Source organism: Zophobas morio, unplaced genomic scaffold (genome assembly GCF_036711695.1).
Source record: "Zophobas morio isolate AGI-343-1 ecotype UQ-CSIRO unplaced genomic scaffold, CSIRO_AGI_Zmor_V1 ptg000031l, whole genome shotgun sequence".
Classification (NCBI taxonomy): domain Eukaryota; kingdom Metazoa; phylum Arthropoda; class Insecta; order Coleoptera; family Tenebrionidae; genus Zophobas; species Zophobas morio.
Genome location: NW_026972136.1, coordinates 10,626,578 through 10,645,907, shown reverse-complemented (window position 1 = coordinate 10,645,907; position 19,330 = coordinate 10,626,578). Strand labels below are relative to the sequence as shown.

General features: G+C 30.2%; 1 protein-coding gene and 1 non-coding gene across 2 annotated transcripts; both read right to left on the bottom strand.

The window, feature by feature from the left end:
- Window positions 1-4: 4 nt before the first annotated feature.
- Trnai-uau (transfer RNA isoleucine (anticodon UAU)) lies at window positions 5-96 on the bottom strand. The gene is given in 2 exon segments: window positions 5-40; window positions 59-96. It is a non-coding gene; the product is annotated as a tRNA-Ile (tRNA).
- Window positions 97-377: 281 nt separating this feature from the next.
- Window positions 378-16,419, bottom strand: LOC135139255 (TATA element modulatory factor-like). Its single transcript, XM_064069419.1, has 9 exons — window positions 15,762-16,419; window positions 15,357-15,714; window positions 8,473-9,347; window positions 2,295-2,859; window positions 1,920-2,238; window positions 1,603-1,864; window positions 1,363-1,555; window positions 1,068-1,317; window positions 378-1,018 (listed from the first exon to the last, which is right to left on the bottom strand). Exons 1-9 carry the CDS (start codon window positions 16,252-16,254, stop codon window positions 635-637), a joined length of 3,699 nt encoding a protein of 1,232 aa, XP_063925489.1. The 5' UTR covers window positions 16,255-16,419; the 3' UTR covers window positions 378-634.
- Window positions 16,420-19,330: the final 2,911 nt, after the last annotated feature.

The window sequence follows — 19,330 nt, the reverse complement described above, 5'->3', positions numbered from 1 at the left end:
AAGTTGCTCTAGGTGAGGCTCGAACTCACAACCCCGGCATCGCTCACGACTACTGTCTTATAAGTACCGTGCGCTAACCAATTGCGCCACTAGAGCTATGGATGAAGCGCGTGAAATAACCAGTTATAACTTTAATACTATTTCATCAATTAATAATTATTTGTTTCTTCCACAAATCAACTACAATTCTAACCAATTCTTCTCACATGCATTTTTCGGAAACGTTATCTTGACATTTTTATGACCGAACATGTGATTAGCACCACAATCTCTTATCGCGCGAAATTTAAATACACCAACCCCGGGAAAATTTGAGGTTATATTCCAAAAACGTATCGATTTACAAAAACTTTTATTTTGTAAAGAAAACACCACCGTACCTTAACAACATTTATTACAAGATGGAATCTGTACAATAATTTCCAAACGAACTAATAATCATATCACAGGTTAAATTTTAAGTGCAATATACTTTAATCAAGATAAACAGCAATCTATCAGCACCCGCTAACTGTTAAAGTAAAAATCCTGTATCACAAAACACAATAAAACAACAAACACTTCAATCTCTTCCCTAGTCATAAAAATTCTTATAAAAGCAACTTTACTGTACAAGCTGAATAAATTACATAACCTATAAATTTTGTTTTTGTTGTTTTAATAACTCATCGATTTGACTTTTGTACATTTCTTTAACGTCTTGCAAATCTAGCTTTAGTTCTTCATTTTCTTCGACTTTTTCGCCATACAGTTGGCACAAGGTGTCATACTGCTGTTGCAATTCCACCTGTTGGGTTTTTAGAATATCATGGTCTTGAGTTTTTGCTTCAAGATCTTCCACTCGTGTTAGGAGTGAGGAGATTTCTTGGTTTAATAGCGACCGTTCTTGTTCGCGTCGATTTAGCTCCCACTGTAGTTGCTGCACTTCCCCATCGCGTTGTTTCAAATTTGTTTGAAGCATCTGCATTTCGAACATGTTGGTGTATCTGGGCGCCTGTCCCATGTCGAGGGTTTCATCCTAATAGGAAAAATTAGCTTCGTTCGCTACGTGACAAGCTATAGTTTACCTGTGACCAGAAAGAACTTCCAAGAGATTCAGCTACTGACACTTTCCCGAGACTTAACGTTGGCGAATTACTACCAGTACGGGGCGAATTTCGTTCCAAATTTGGTGGTTCTTGAGTACTTTTCTTCCGTTCTGATTCGTTCGTTGATTTTTCGAGAGCTAGTTGTTCTTGCAAACTTGAAGCATCTTTAATTAAATCTTCCACTTTTGATTTTTCAGTTTTCAGTCTCTGGTGCAAGTCGTCGATTTGGCTGCAATATAATGTGTTATTTACGCACAAAGTAATCCATTTTTACCTTTTCAAGTCCTGTTCTTCTATTTGTTTTTCGGTTTTATACTGTTCTAACTGCATTTTTACCATTTCGTTTTCATGCCGCAAAGAACCCATTTCAGACTCCACGTCAGATAATTTTGATCTTAAACTAACCGCTTCGTCTTTGACTACTCTTTCGGTGTTTTGTGACGTTTGCAACCGGCTCTGCAAATCATCTACAAAGAAAATTATACAAATATGTTGACACTCAAACCCGACATACTGATTTTCAGAGTTAGTTCCTGCTCAATCTTCTCAAAATTTGAAATTTTTATGGTATGCGTTGCCTGCAACGACTCCAATTGTCTAACCAAGGGCTTGCTAACTTCCAGAATCGACTGCGACAGCTCCTCGTTTCGCGCCTCAGCATCTTCCAGTCGCCTCAGCAGCTCGTTATTTTCTTTCCGTAAAAACTGCTCCTTTTTCGCGTAGTCTAAATCAAGCTGACGCATTTTGGAACGCAGTTCTTCTAACTCGCTTATTATCTGCAAGACAATAACATGATCCTAAAGCCGCTACTTTTCGTTATACGAATCTTACCGCTGCGTTTTGTGACTCAGTTTGTCTTTTTTCGTTCTCCAAACTTTCAAGTTTGTGTTCTCTTGCGATTAACTCAGAACTGGTTTTATTCTTATCGACTAATTCCTTTTTCGCCGCGTCGAGTGACTTTTTCACAGTGTCGTACTTCTGGGTCAAATCGTCGAATTGACTTTGTAGCTTGATCACCTCAGTGTCGAGTTTCTTATTTTTTGCTGTTAGTTGATGTACGGCTTCTATTTGGGACCGTTCCACTTCTTCTTTGGCAGTTAAGGAGCGTTTAAGGCGGTCGGTTTCGGATGAGAGGTCCTCGATGGTTTCCCTTAAGAGAACATGACTCAACTAAGTATACTTAATTTAAGTCAAGCAGCTACTCACTTCAGGTGTTTGATTGTCGACTCATTCTCCTTCTCCTTGGCCCTCAACTTCTTAATAATATTAGAATGCTGCAGCTGCTGTTTCGACAACTTCTCTCCTTCCTCCCGCAACTCCTTGATCGTTTCATCCTTCTCATTCATAAGGGTCTCCAAGTCGCCCTTACTCAGTCTAGTTGCCGCCTCTTGCTTACTCTGCTCCAGTTGCTTTCTTAAAGTGTCTTTTTCTCTAATAGCTTGCTGAAACTTTTTTTCTAAAGCTGATAATCTCTGAGTGTATTCTTCCGTGACTTGTGACAAATCCACCGATTCCAGTTGCTTCGTAAGCATGCTATCTAGTTGGTGCTTTAGATCGGTATTCAGTTCTTGTAACTCGGCATTTCTTCGGTTCATATCGATGAGTTTTGATTCCCTGGATTCTAAAATTTCGGTCATTTCAGAAATGCGCTTGATCAATCGATCGACTTCAGATGAGTGAGAGTCGTCGCTAACACTGGACGCTTCTGAAAGTTCCCTGGTGTGGCCTTTGGCTTTTTTCATAGTCATTTTACAAAGTAGGTCCTTTGTACCTATTAAAGACAAAAAGCAAAATTTTTTTACAATTTTGGTGAAAATCAACCTTTTATTTAAAAATTACTGACATTTTAACTACAATTCAACAAAAACTCAGATTTAAAATATTTTTAATATATTTTTACAATTTTGTATATGAATTAAAGTTGAAAGAAGATACCTACAATCGAAAATAAAATGTATTTGAGTTGGCGTTGCCTGTCAAGTTTTGGGTGGTACTACTGTCCTCAACTTGATGACAGGTCACCCAACGTCCCCAAAAATATACCATATGATCGAAAAAAAAGTCCTGTAGTCAGCCATGGAATTATAATTTTTTTAAATTGTGTTGGCAAAATCTGCATTGTCACAGCTGAAAATTGTTTGCGAAGTTCTTCTAAAGTCGCGATCTTTTCTATAGAACCACTCCCTAGTGTAAATTTTCAAAATTTGTTTGGTGTAAGTGACCTTGACGGGTTTCTGGGGGAAAACATATGTGTCAAAAATTTGACAGGTTAGATGGCCCCATTGTTAATGTAGATATTTTATTTTAATAAATAGATGAACAGAACATACAGTCTGCACGGAATACAGTGCGGCATATTTGAGGGCAACCGAAACATTCGTGTTGTGCTAGTTTCGATTGCCATATCAACTACCGCTACCAACCGCGTTCGGCGTAAAGTACTAGATGACAGGGCTATCAACTTGACTTTTTATCGAGTGGTTCCGTAGAAATGACCGCTACTGTATACATCGCATTAAATAGTTGTATATATGTTTCCTGCTTTACTCTAGTTCGGTAATAACTTTGGATAATAAAAATTGTATGTTCTGTTTCAAGCATTTTTTTAACACACTGACAATATAAAAGTCAAATTGACAGCTAACTTCAATGGAACATAACAGTACTGCCATCACAGTTTAAAAAAATAATAATTCCAGAGCCGACTAGACGGCGCTTAATTACACTTGAATAAAACGAATTAAGATACTGAAATTCTGTAAACGTCACTGTTTTAACAATTTTTTTACAAATAAATTCTTATTATGTAAGTCTCACGTTTTACATATACAGGGTGATAAACTTTTATCGTTTCACTATTGTAATCTTGGAAACTGTAAAGATAAGAAGTTGTTTAAATTAGAAAAAAATGGGGTTGGTTAATAGTCCGCTGTGAAACAAATTCTAAGAGAACTATATTTCACCTGATAAACATCTACTTTGTTTTTGCTCAGCTCATGGACACACACTTTACCTGAGTGAAAAAAAGAGACATTTTTTAGTTTTTAGTTTACAATGCTAATATTCTGTTCTTTTTTATGCACAAATTATATCTATATTTCGATTTTTACTTCCCGAAAGAAGTATTGTGATCGAGTCCACCGGGTGACTGGTTGCTTTCATGTTTTCTCGACGTTTTATGACTCCTAGAGTACGAAAAAAAGGTCCTCGTTTCCGTCTGTCTATGCGTAGTTTGTGTCAATTTGTATTACACAGATAATAACATCCGACATTATCGTACCGATTGTTATCAAGGTTTCTATGTATGATAGGAATATCATGTAGATATACATGATAAAAGGTTAAAACATTGCCCATCAACAATGGAATGATGTCATCTCCAAATTTTACAACAGTAAATATTATTTAAATTTTAAAAATATAAATCTTGTTGAATTTTTATCTTAGACATCGAGATTTTTGGGAAAAAAATCAAAATTGTTCAACAATTTTTCGATTTATCAATTTTTACATTATTCGGCTTTTCGATTTCTCGATTTTCCAATTGTCGATTTCTCAATTATTGGATTTTTCAATTTTTCGATTACTTAATTTTTCGACATTTCAGTTTTCAGATTTTTCGATTCTTCGATTCCTTGGTATTTTAAATTTTCGATTTCTCGACTTTTTTATTTTTCGACTTCTTAATTTTCGGATATCTGCGTTGACCGATTCTTCAATTTTTCAATTTTTTTATTTTTGGCGTCTCTAATTTTCGATTTTTTCTTGACATTTTGATTTCCAGATTTTTTTATTTTTCAGCTTTACGTTTGTTTATTTTTTCGATGTTTCAGTTTTGGGACTTTACAATTTTTCTTTGATTTTTCAGCTTTTCGATTGTTAATTTTTTCGCTGCTTCAGTTTTGGGACTTTTCAATTTTTCGATTCATCGATTTATACATTTTCCGAAATTTCAGTTTTGAGATACATATTTATATAAATACTTATTTATTTTTTAAATTTTAGATTTTTCCATTTTTCAGTTCTTTGATTTTTCTATTTTTCAATTTTTCCAAGTTTTAAATTTTAGATTTTTCAATTTTTTGACGTTTCGATCTTTCGACATCTCAGTTTTAGATTTTTCGAATTTACAATTGTTCCATTTTCCTATTTTTCAATTTTTCGGATTCTAATTTTAGTTTTCATTTTTTTGATAATTCGATTTCTTAATCTTTTGACTTTTTTAATTTTCCGTTTTAGATTTTTTGGTTTTACAATTTTTCACATGTTAAAATTTTTGATTTTTCGAGTTTTGAATGTTTCGGTTTTAAATTTATCGATTTTTTAGTTTTTCTACTTATCAAATTTTCTATTCTTCAACTGCCGATTTTTCGATTTTTTTAGATTTCATTTCATGTTTCAATTTCTCGATGTTTTGCATTTTCCAATTTCTCGATTTTAAAATTTTTTTATTCTTCAATTTTTCGATTTTTCAATGTTTCGCTTTTTAAAATTTTTGACTTTTCGATTTCTAGTTGCTTTGATTCGATTTTGCGAATTTTTACATTTTCCAGTTTTCCGATTTTACGTTTTTTTTTTGGGTGTTTCCATTTACCAGTTTTTCAATTTTTTAATGTTCCAATTTTCCGAATTTTCGATTTCACGACATCTCGTCTTTTTGGTTTTTAAAATTTTTTCAACTTTTAGATTTTTTGAATTCTCAATTTTTCAAAATTTTTTCAATTTCTGGGTTTTTCAATTCTTCAGTTTCTTAGATTTTAAATTTTTCGGCTTTTCGATTTTTTAAATTTTTTGATTTTTCGATTTCAAGATTTATCGACATTCCGAAGCTTCAGTTTTTCAATTATTGTTCAAATTCTCGATATTTTGATTTTTCGAAAAGCATTTATTCATGGGCTGTGGGAGCGTTATTTACAAAAAATTAATAATTTTAGTTTTTCAATTTTTTGATGATTCGATTTCTTGATCTTTGGATTTTTTTTTGACTTCTCGGTTTTAATATTTTGGTTTTACAGATTTTGAATTTTTCATATTTCGGTTTTAAATTTATCGAGTTTTCTGTTTTTCTATTTATCAAATTTTCTATTTCTCGATTGTTCATTTTACCGGCTTTCAATTTTTCAAATTTTAATTTTCCGCTTTTGGTTTATTTGGATTTCTCGATTTCCTGATCGTTTTATGTTTCGATTTCCCAATTTTTCATTTCAGTCTGGAATATTTTAATTTCTCGATTTTAAAATTTTTTGATTCTTCAATTAATCGATTTTTCAATGTTTCGCTTTTTGAAATTTTAGATTTTTGAATTTTCCATATTTTTAAATTTTACATATTTCAATTTTTCAAGTTTTGGATTTGTCTATTTTTCAAAATTTCAATTTTGGGAATTTTTCGATTGCTGGGTTTTTCAATTTTTTAGATTTAAAATTTTTCGGCTTTACAATTTTTCGGATTTATAACTTTCCGCTTTTGGGTTATTATTAATTTTTTCGATTTCCCAATTTTTCGTTTCAGTTTGGAATATTTCAATTTCTCGATTTTAAAATTTTTGGATTCTTAAATTTTTCGATTTTTCAATGTATCGCTTTTTTAAATGTTAGATTTTTCGATTTCTGGATTTCTTATTTTCCCGTTTTTCGGATTTTCGATTTTTTAAATTTTACATTTTTCAATTTTTCGATTTTACGGTTTTTTGGCGTTTCCATTCAATTTTTTAAATTTTATTGATCAAATTTTTCGAATTTCCGATTTTTCAATTTTTCAAGTTTTTGATTTATCAATTTTTCGAAATTTCAATTTTGGGAATGTTTCAATTGTTGGGTTTTTCGGATTTTAAATTTTTCGGATTTAAAATTTTCCGCTTTTGGGTTATTTTTATTTCTTGATTTTCTGATCATTTCATATTTCGATTTCTCGATGTTTCCAGTTTTCAATCTCGCGATTTCTGTTTTTTTTTATTTTTCCGTTTTCCGATTTTTAAATTTTACATTTTTCAGTTTTTCGATTTTATGCTTTTTTGGTGTTTCTATTTCGAAATTTTTCAATTTTTGATGCTCCAATTTTTCGAATTTTCGATTTCTCGATATCTCAGCTTTTCGGGTTTTAAATTTTTTTTGACTTTTAGAATTTTCGATTCGTCTGTTAATTTCAAAATTTCAATTTTGAGAATTTTTCAGTTTTTTAATTTTTCGATTTCTAGATTTATCGACATTCCGATATGCTTCACTTTTTCAATTATTCAGTTTCTCAATATTTCGATTTTTCGAAAAGCATTTATTCATGGGGCTGGGGGAGTGTTATTTACGCCATTGATTTTCACTTTAGAAGGTTATCACAAAAATAATATTATTTAAACAAAATTAAACTATCAAGTTTTACTTTTCTATATTTTATAGAAAAAAAACTCGAGGTATTTTACAAATTTGGTGGCCTCATTTTTTTTAATTCAAAAATGTAGACGCCAGGGACAAAAGTTATAAAGTTATGTTGACATTTATATACATCAAAATAAAGCAGTAATACCACCCAAAGTTGACGGGCAACGCCAACTCTAATTAATTTTATTTTCAGTTGTACAGTATTCGTTGCAACGGTTTTTTTCATTATGTAAAAAAAATAGTGTGTTCAAAGAAAAACAAGTATGACTTGGATGGACTCGCAATTATTTTACATAGTCATTATATATTTTGTTTATCAGCTGAAGATAGTGTAAATAAAAATGCATCAACATCGAAGTATCAAGGCCTTGGAATAAAACATGATATTGTCTGCGAATGATTTACAACGTTGACAACAGATCAACAGATGATTCTAATCATAAAATATCTATAAAATGTGTTTTTGAATCAATAGTATCCACGAACTCTGTCAACGCTAAGGTAATACAATTTATTTATACTCACAAACACATCACAAAAACGTCTGCGGTGTTTTACGAAAGTAAATACTACTATATGCGATAATGGTTAAATTGCCAGGAATGTTAATATATTTTATCACCAATTAGCTACAGTGAAAAATGTCGCCACTTTTTTTTTTTTGAACTGTCATTATTTTAACCTTATTAACCTAGTTATTATAAAATAAAAAATAAAATGACATCAGTGTTTAGAGAACCCCTCAATAAATTGTTGAACCAAAAAGGCGTTCGGTTATCCCATTGGAATTTAACGATCTTTAAAAATATGTGATAAAAAACTGTTTTTTTTTTGTTTTTCAGTTCGTTTTCAATATTTGGCCATTGAGTTTAACGTGACACACCCTGTAATGATATATAATTTGAGAAACATATTTGTTTTAATAATCTGAATATCAATAGTACATAATTTCTTTCAAATTTATTTAATATTTCTTATTTTCTTACTTCTACTACTACCATTATAATTACCTTCACTTTTACCCTTAATACAAGTTTGTTTAGCCGGACTCTGCCGACTCTGCGTACTACTCGAATCACCATTTGGACTAGAAATGATCTCAATATCCGACGACGTGGTGGTTTCCAATTCGTCCCCCGACGTGTGCCCCGACGTATGATCGGACCCGATCTTCACCAAATCCGATCGGCTTTCCGAACTCACCGGCGAGTTCTCCCGAGGCGGCATGTCCAACTGACTTATCGAGATATTCTCCAACACCACATTCTCCTGCTTCGAGTCGATCATACTCTGCGACAAATCCATAAAATGACTTGTCTTCACCTCGCTCTGCTCCGGACTCTTCTCAGTCATAGCGTCCGCGATCAAATTCTTCAAATACACCGAGTTCATCCCCTCCGTAATACTGGTGTCGCTGCTGCTGTCCATGGCCCCGTCTTTCGCAATAATCGTCCGATCGGACTGTGACCCCTCGTCGCAGGACTCGATCTGCGCGTTTTCCTCGTGGGGAATGTCGATGATGTTGGTGTTTTTCAGGAGGTTGGAGAGGTCTTGGCGGCTGCTTTGCGGCTGGGTGTCTATTAATACTTGATTGACTTGTGTTAGAGGTAAGTGCATTCCGCCGCGACTTGGTGCTCGGGTGATGGCGTCGGCGAAGCTGTGGTTCTTCTCGGGGCTGAGGGAGATGTCGCTTTCGGTCATGTTGGTGTTGTAGGTGTCTTTAAGCATTTTTTGGGGTTTGAGGTGCAGGAATGCTTGGTCGAGGACTGTGGCTGAAGTGCTTTCAGAGATTGAGGTGTAGGACATTGTGTCTTCGGCGACGCTTTCTTCTTGGTCCTCGGGGATGACTTCCACGCTGTCGGGGGAGGTTTTCTCAATGCAGGGGCTGAAAGACAGTTTGTTAATTTTGTACAAATTTGAATTTTCAAAAATTTGTTGAAGGTTATTTCCACAGAACTTCACTCGCCCTTCAAGTGCAACCCAACAAATTCCGTTTCTTTGAAGAATTATATTCTTTTTTTGTTTTTTGTTAACTTTCATGGAGTAAAAAGCAGGAAATAACACTGCCACAATTTTTTTTTTAACTTGAATTTTTCACTTTTTCAATTTTCTATTTCTTTAGTTTTTCGATTTGCAATTTTTCGAGTTTGGGAGTTTAAATTTTTCAGTTTGCGATTTTTCGATTTGAGCTTCTTGAAATTTTAATTTTTCGTTTGGTTGTTTATTTTCTTTATCATTTTCAATAATTCGATTTTTAAATGTTCCGATTTTATCATTTTTTGTTTTTTCAATTTTTCAATTTGAGATTTTTCGATTTTTCAATGTTCCGCTTTAATAATTTTTTCTTTTTTCAATTTCAATCGTTTCAATTTTTCGTTTCTGCAATTTTTCGATTTGCATTTTGTTAATTTTTCATTTTTTTATTCCTTCAATTTTACGTCATGCAACTCTTCCAAGTTTTCATTTTTAAATTTTTTAGTTTTCGATTTTCCAGCCCTCGGATATTCAATTTTTCATTTCTTCAGTTTTTTCGCTCTGCAACTTTTCGTTTCGGTTTTTTATTTTCTTTATTTTTTCAATGTTTAAATTTTTCAATGTAAAATTCTCTCATTTTTGGATTTTTCATTTTTCGATTTTCAAATATTTAGATTTTTTTTAATTTTACGATTTTAGAATTTTTCCATTTTTCAATTACTGGATTTTCGATTTTTAATTTTTCAATTTTTTTGATCTTTTAATGTCGCAGTTTTTCGACTTTACAATTTGGACAATTCTATAATTTTTCAATTTTTAGAATTTTAATTTTTCGTTTTTTCAATTTTAGATTTTGCGGTTTCTCGATTTTTCAATTCTTCGTTTGTTTAATTTTTGATTTGCAATTTTTCTAGTTTTCATGTTAAATACTCCTATGTAATAATAATAATAATTTTTTAAATATTTCACTTTTTCAATTTTATGATTATAGAATTTGTCCATTTGTCAACTATTGGATTTTAAAACTTTTTCATTTAAGCAACTTTTCAATTTTTCGATTTTTTACAATTTTTGTTTTTTCAAATTATCGATATGTAATAATGTTTATTTCAATTTCAATAGTAATGTTTCTTCAATTTTTCGGTTTGCAATTTTTCAATTTTAATTTTTTTTTTGTTTGATCAATAATATTTTTTTTCTTCCAATTTTCATTTTACAATTTTTCTGTTTTTCGATTTTCCAATTCAATTTTTAGAATTTGCAACTTTTCGATTTTCAATTTCACCAATTTTCAATTTTTAGTTTTTCTATTTTTCATTGCTTCCATTTTTCGATTTGCAATTTTTCGTTTCTTTTTTTTATTTTCTTTATTTTTCCAATTATTCGATTTTTCAATATTTTATAATTTTTTCGCTTTTTCAATTTTTCGTTTCTTCAATTATTCGTTTTTCAATATTTCAACTTTTTATTTTTTGTTTCTTCAAACGAATTTTCGAATTTTCGGTTTTCTATTTTCTTTATTTTTTCAAATGTTCCGCTTTTATAATTTTTTCTTTTTTCAATTTCAACCGTTTCAATTTTTCGTTTCTGAAATTTTTCGATTTGCATTTTTTTAATTTTTAATTTTTTTATTCCTTCAATTTTAGGTCATGTAACTCTTCCAAGTTTTCATTTTTAAATTTTTTAGTTTTCGATTTTCCAGCCCTCGGATATTCAATTTTTAGATTTTGCAATTTTTTAAATTGCAATTTCACGAGTTATCAATTGTTAATTTTTCAATTTTTCATTTCTTCCGCTTTTTCGCTCTGCAACTTTTCGTTTCGGTTTTTTATTTTCTTTATTTTTTCAATGTTTCGATTTTTCAATGTGAAATTATCCAATTTTTGGATTTTAAATTTTTCGATTTGCAATTTTTTAGTTTCAAATTTTTTGATTTTTGCATTTTTTCAATTTTAGATTTTTCAGGCTCTAGATTTTTTATTTTACGATTTTAGAATTTTTTCACTTTTATTTTTACTTTTTTAATTTTTAGATATGTATTTAATTTTTCGATCTATTAATGTCGCAGTTTTTCAATGTTTCGATTTTTCAATGTGAAATTATCCAATTTTTGGATTTTTAATTTTTCGATTTGCAATTTTTTAGTTTCAAATTTTTTGATTTTTGAATTTTGCATTTTTTCAATTTTAGATTTTTCAGGCTCTAGATTTTTTCTTTTACGATTTTAGAATTTTTCCACTTTTATTTTTAATTTTTTTTGTTTTTAGATATTTAATTTTTCGATCTTTTAATGTCGCAGTTTTTCAATGTTTCGATTTTTCAATGTGAAATTATCCAATTTTTGGATTTTTAATTTTTCGATTTGCAATTTTTTTGGTTTAAAATTTTTTGATTTTTGAATTTTGCATTTTTTCAATTGTAGATTTTTCAGGCTCTAGATTTTTTATTTTACGATTTTAGAATTTTTCCACTTTTATTTTTAATTTTTTAATTTTTAGATATTCAATTTTTCGATCTTTTAATGTCGCACTTGTTCAACTTTACAATTTGGAAGGTTTTATCATTTTTCAATTTTTAGAATTTTAATTTTTCGTTGTTTCAATTTTAGATTTTGCACTTTCTCGATTTTTCAACTCTTCGATTATTTAGTTTTTGATTTGAAATTTGTACTTCTAGTTTTCATTTTAAATACTCCCTTATGTAAAAATAATAATAATAATATTTTTTTAACTATTTCACTTTTTCAATTTTACGATTATAGAATTTATCCATTTTTCAATTATTGGATTTTAAAACTTTTCAATTTTTAGATTATACAATTTTTTATTTTTTCAAATTATCGATATGCAATTTTTCGTTTTGATAAATGTAACCTTAATATTTTTATAATTTTTTGATTTTTCAATCTTCCGATTTTATAATTATTTGTTTATTTCAATTTCACTAATAACGTTTCTTCAATTTTTCGTTTTGCAATTTTTCAATTTTAATTTTTTTTTTGTTTGGTCAATTTTTTTTTCTTCCAATTTTCATTTTAAAATTTGTTTTTCATTTTTTCAATTAAATTTTTAGATTTTGCAACTTTTCGATTTTAAATTTCACCAATTTTCAATTTTTATTTTTTCAATTTTTCGTTTCTTCAATCATTCGATTTTCAATATTTCAACTTTTTATTTTTTGTTTGTTTAAACGAATTTTCGAATTTTTAGTTTTTCGATTTTCCAACTTTGGAGTGTTTCAATTGTACGATTTTTCATTTTTTCATGTCAATTTTTCGATTTTCAATTTTGAATTTTTCGGTTTCATGATTTTGCAATTTTTCGTTTCTTCAATTTTTGATTTGCAATTTTTCTAGTTTTCATTTTACGTATGTAATACGTATTAATAATTTTTAAAATATTTCACTTTTTCAATTTTACGATTGTAAAATTTTTCAATTTTTCAATTATTGGATTTTAAATTAAAGCTTTTTCATTTATTCGATTTTCCAATTTTTCGATTCTTTAGTTTTTTATTTCTTCAAAATTTCGATTTGGAATGTTTCGTTTTGCTTTTTATTTTATTATTTTTATATATTTTTTTTCAATTTCAGTCTTTTAAATTTTTGTTTCTTCAATTTTTCGATTTGCGATTTTTCAATTTTTCATTTTTTTTGTTTGATCAATTTTATTTTTATTGTCTTCATGTTTTCATTTTTAAATTTTGCAACTTTTCGATTTGTAATTTTTCGAATTTTCTATTTTTCCATTTTCCATTTCTTTAATTTTTCGAGTTATAATTTGTCATTTCGGTGATTTATTTTGTTAATTTTTAAAAAATTTCGGTTTTTCAATGTTCTGATTTTATAATTTTTCTTTTTTTCAGTGTGAAATTTTTCAGTCCTTGTTTGCAAATTTTTCTAGTTTCCATGTTTCAATTATTGGATCTTAAAACTTTTTCATTCATTCGATTTTTCAATTTTTCCACTCAATTTTTTATTTCTACAAACTTTCGATTTAGAATTTTTCGTTTTGGTTTTTCTTTTATTATTATTTTTTGTTTCAATTTTTTATTTTTTTGTTTGATCAACTTTATTTTTATTGTCTTCATATTTTCATTTTAAAATTTTTCATTTCTTCGGTTTTCCAACCTTCAATTTTTAGATTTTGCAACTTTTCCTTTGCAATTTCACGAATTTTCTATTTTTCCATTTTTCATTTCGGTGTTTTACTTTCTTAATTTTTTTAAATTTTCGCTTTTTCAATGTTCTGATTTAATAATTTTTAATTTTTTCAGTGTGAAAGTTTTCAGAAATTGTTCATTTTCTATAATATAACTATAATTTTGTAAAATTTTTAACTTTTTGATTTTTCATTTAATCGATTTTTATTTTTTTTTTTGTTTTTGATTTTTAGATTTTTAATTAGTTCAATTTTTCGACTTTACAATTTAGACGGTTCTATAATTTTTGAATTTTTTTAATATAATTTTTCGTTTATTCAAATTTGTATAAATTTTTACTTTTTCAATTTTATGATTTTAGAATTTTTTTTCATTTTTATATTATTGGGTTTTGACTTTTCATTCTTTTTTTATTTTTAATTTTTAGATTTTTTATTGTCCAATTTCTAATTTTTAATTTGTTCAATTTTTCGATCTTTCCATGTCACAATTTTGACGATTCCCATAATTATTCGATTTAACAATTTTTGGGTTTTCTAACTTTTTCCATTTACATTTTCGATTCATAATTTTTTTTTTATTTTTAAGTTCCTCGATTTTTAGTTTTTCAATGTTTCAAACTTTCGATTTTTCAATTTTTTCTGAATTTTTAGTTTTCCGATTTTTCAACTTTTCCAATCTAAGAAATGGAAAAATTGCAAAACTGAAGAGCCTAAAAATTGGAAATCAATAACGAAAAATTGAAAAATCTAAACATTAATTAACATCGAAAATTGATTGAAAAAAAAAATCGGAAAATCGGATAATTGGGAAATTCAAAAATTGAAAAATTGAATAGACGAACAATTATAAAATCGAAAGAAACATTGAAAAAATAAAGAAAATGAAAAAACGAAAAATTGTGCTACAAAATAAAAAAAAAACGAAACTAACAAAATTGCCACAATAAAAATAAAAATCAATAACTTTAAAAATCGAAAAATTAAAAATTGAGAAACTAAAAAATTGAAAAAAAAAAAATTGTAACAGCGAAAAATTGTAACAGCGAAAAATTGCAAAATTGAACAATTGAAGATCGAAGAATCGAATAAACGAAAAAGTGAAAAATTTGGAAGTCGAGAAATGGAAAAATTGAAAAATTAAAGAAAATGAAAACACGGAAAATTGTGATAGCAAAAAATTACAAAATCGAAGAGAAAGGAAAAACCAAAAATTGTAATACCAAAGAATTGGTCAAAGGTCAACATTTTTTCAAGGACACGTATACAAAATGTTCAAAAAATGGCGCGATAACTCTATGACACGTTGTTCACGATCATTTATGAAGCAAAGAAAAAATAATGTCAACATTATTTTCGTCCAAATGTAAAAGATATAGCTGCTCAACGTTTTTTTCCCGAAATTTTACCATATTTTAATTCACTATTGTGTGTTGGGTATCTGAAATCGATCGGAATTTCATCATTCACAATAAGTGTAAAGAAAATGTTTGTCTTTATTAATAGATTTCTTCATTTTAAAACATTACAAAAAACTTAAAAATTGTTTAGGATGAAAGCAACGACACTGGCTAATTTTCACGTTTTTTGATGTGTATGAACACCCTGTATCTGTCTAATAAAAATTCAGACAGACGGACGGAAATGGGAGACCGATTTTTCGTACTCTAGGGGTCACGAAACGTCAAGAAAACATAAAAGTAGGCAGTCGTCCAATGGACTCAATTATATCTATAAAATATAAACTGTAGATTTATTACCTCGCCTCTTCTTCCGCAAGTGGCGACTCCAGGGGTGACGCAAACTCATCTTGCGTCTTCCCATCTAAACTATCCAATCCAATAATCTCAACAGAACTTGGACTAGTCAAACTATCAGCCAATACTTCCACTGACTCTGAAGTCTGTCTAGCCACCGCTGAGCTAGAAGTTGAAATACTTTGATCGCCAGACAACAATTCAGACTCAGGACTTGTGGTACACTCCGTACTACAAGTAATTAATTCCACACTTTCAGAACTGTTTTTACCACTCTCACTACTGATTATTGAAAGCCGATTTACTGAGGACGATGGCTTCTCGCGCCTTTTCACCACAGATGCAGGATTATCAGGAGAATCTGCAGAAAAACTACTCACAAAAAACCCAACAGCATTCACAACTCACCTAATTGTACTTCAAATTTTTCAAAAGGCGAATTTGTTTCATTGTCATTTGTGATAGTCTCTTCGTCTGTCTCCACAGACGACAATCGCGAATAATAACTATCCCCATCATCACTTTGTTGCACTACAAGCTTACTTCTACTAAAATGCTCACTACCTGTATCAATGGAATCATCTAAACTATCAATAGAAGGCGATTTTGGGTCATCCTTATTGGTGTCAAAAAACGATCCGGTGAATGACCCCCACAGACTCGACTGAAGCTTGGGTTGCCTCGGCCCCTCATCATCCTTCTTCGGGTCTTTAATGTGACCCGATTGCGTCAAACCCCACGTCCCGAAAAAGTCGTCCGAGTTTGTGTCAATGGGTGTGTTTGCAGGAACTGGATTAATTTCGTCGTCTTTAATATCTAGGGCTTTGTCTATCGTCCTCTGGGCTTCCCTTAGTGCAGACTTTGCTATGTTGGCAAACCCCGATGCGTCGAACCAACTCATTATTACATTATAGGTTAACTGCAAAGACTTTTCCTAAGCAAATTCTAGTGTTTATAAACGAGAGATTTAAAAAGAGTTAGCCCAAAAGTGATTCGTTGACTAATTATTTCGTTTAAGGGCATTGTTTTTAATTTTTGACAACTATGACATGTTGACGTTTCACGGTTGCTACGGGCAGTGTTGCCGATGTGCTCCCAGAACTTGTGATTGCACGAGTTGTCACGTCAGCCATTAGCACGAACATTTGCAGTGACGGAGGTAAAGGAAGAGTTATTAGGGGCACGTTTAGAATAAGGGTTATCCAAAGTCATTCCTGTGCAGGCACGTAACCAAGGGGGGGCCTGGTTTAAAAGTAAAGCAAATTCGAAACTTCAGATCAACAGTAAATTTTAGCTATGTGTAATCTTATGTTATTATCTTGTAATATCAGTGATAATATAACTCTTTTGAGTAAAGCAATACTGGTATGAACAGTTTTGTCGATAACTTTTTTAAGCAATTAGCCGATACAACTGATGTGAATTTTTCTAAAGGCTCCCTTATTTGAAATTAGTGCCCGGGTTGGGCCCCTGCAAAATAAAAGGCTGGTTACGTGCCTGCCCGTAAGAAATGCATTTTATGGGAGGGAATTCGCGGCGCTATTTAATTTTGATTATTAAAATTTCATAGTAGATCGAATTTTTTTGAATTTTCATCGCGTTTTTTGGTTCTTTATCACGTTATATTTCAAAAACAATTCAAAATTTTGTCTTTGTTTTTAAACTGTACTATAACCAAACACCACTGATTTTAACAAAAATGTAACTTTTACTGTTTCTAAATTTCTACAAAAAAAAACTTTCTTTGTGCTTGCACAAAAGGTGTATTGAAATTTTTTTGTTATTTGATAAAGTTTAAATGCGGTTTTACCATGAAAAATTTTGGGGTGACATAATCAAATTGTTGATCGGGAACACCAGATAAATTTCAGTTAGCGTTTTACCATCTGCACGATATTATTTCAAATCCGGAGTTTCGAAGACGAGCAGATGACAGACAGACAGACAGACGGTGGGACGGAACTGGGAGACCTCTTTTTTTTGTACCTTAAGGGTCACGAAACGTCGAGAAAACATGAAAGTAGTCATTCGCCGAATGGATCATATTATAAAACTTCGGGAAGTAAAAATAAAAGAAATTATAACACTATCACATTTTACTGACTTTAGAAGAAAATACACTGACGTGAAATTTGCCCTATACTGTCACTCAGAAAAAAAACTTGACATTTAAATCTCAAAAACTAGTCAGGATAAAAATTTGAAAAAATTGCATAAACCAAATACACTTCGAAAAAAAAATAAATGATTGTTGAGATACTTCACCAGCTCCAGACTTTTACGCTACTCTGTATATTTGTTTTTACTTCGCGAGCGTAATCTAAGGAAGTATTGTAATCAAGTCCATCGGGCAACTGGCTACTTTGATATTTTCTCGACGTTTCATAACCCCAAGAGTACGAAAAAATAGGTCTCCCGTTTCCGTCTGTCTGTCTGTTTGTCTGTCTGCCGTCTGCCCGGATTTTTGTTGCACAGATAGTCTCCCAAACTATCGGCCGATTGTTGTCAAATTTTGTATGTTTTACAAAATAACGTACTCCTCCATTTGTGGTTTATGAATCCGTGTTAAGTTTTCATTTTAGGCATTCAGATTTTTGGATAACAAATAAAAATTACATAAAAACATTCATGACGTCATCTCAAAATTTTGTCGAATAAATGTTAACAAATAGCATAGTCCTGAACTTGTGGTTTATGAATCTGTGTTAAATTTTTATCCTAGATATCGAGATTTTTGGAAAAAAAAACAAAGTTATATGGACAACAATTTTTTAATTTATCAATTTTTTGATTTTTCGATTTTTCGTCTTTTCGATTTTCCGATTTTTCAACTTTCGGTTTCGTAATTTCTCGATTTTTCAATTTGAATTTTGTTCAAATTTTCGATTTCTAGATTTCTTCGTTTTTCGATATCTCATTTGCCGATTTTTTAGTTTTACGATTTTTTAATTTTTCGATTTCTCAGTTTTTCAAATTTTGATGTTTCTAAATTTTTCATTTTTTGATTTCTCAATTTCTTGATTAATCGATTTTTTGATTTTCCAATTTCTCGATTTTTTTCAATGTTTCGATTTTTCAGTTTTTTAGGTCTTCAATTTTTCGATCTTTCAGGTTTTTGATTTTTCGATTTCTCGACTTTTCAATTTTTCGAATTTTCAAATTTTAGATTTTTCGTTTTTCAATTTTTCATTTTTCAATTTTTTGATATATCGAGATTTTTGGAAAAAAAATCAAAGTTATACGGACAACAATTTTTTAATTTCTCAATTTTTTGATTTTTCGATTTTTCGTCTTTTCGATTTTCCGATTTTTCAACTTTCGGTTTCGTAATTTCTCGATTTTTCAATTTGAATTTTGTTAAAATTTTCGATTTCTCGATTTCTTCGTTTTTCGATATCTCATTTGCCGATTTTTCTAAAGTCACTAGATCTACTATTACTTTTAGAAAGTACGGCAAACTGCCTGTGGTCGGAATTCGACAGAGAGGAACCTAACCTATGTGTTAAACAAAGATAGCGCGAGGCTAGTAATTTTCGCTATCTGTCAACGAAAGTTTGATGTGTTTACGATTTGAGGTTACGACAGACTGTACTAGAATTATTGAGTTAACGGACCGGAAAGAACACTATTCCAGTCCCAAAGTAAAGTAACTCCAGCCCTATTCAACGAGAAAGTGTCACCGGTAACCAGCAAACAGTCGTGGAAGACGTGTTACCACCAAGGCAATTGACGGCCAATTGACAGTAACAGGATCGCCATACTGGAAGCAAAAAATACCTGCTGTCGAAAAGACGGAGCATAACAAGGACACAGATATATTTCTATTTCATAAAAGTTACTAATTGCCACACATTTCAAGATCGAGTCACATTAGATTTTTCAGTTTTACGATTTTTTAATTTTTCAATTTCTCAGTTTTTCAAATTTTGATGTTTCTAAATTTTTCATTTTTTGATTTCTCAATTTCTCGATTAATC

Bases quoted from the DNA above. Each gene is read 5' to 3' on its own strand.
- LOC135139255 (XM_064069419.1), bottom strand. From the start codon at position 16,254: ATGAGTTGGTTCGACGCATCGGGGTTTGCCAACATAGCAAAGTCTGCA. The intron at 9,348-15,356 runs GTAATAAATCTA...ACTGTCTTTCAG, and splicing joins CTTGCGGAAGAAGAGGCGAG to CCCCTGCATTGAGAAAACCT. The intron at 1,865-1,919 runs GTAAGATTCGTA...ATTGTCTTGCAG, and splicing joins CTGAGTCACAAAACGCAGCG to ATAATAAGCGAGTTAGAAGA.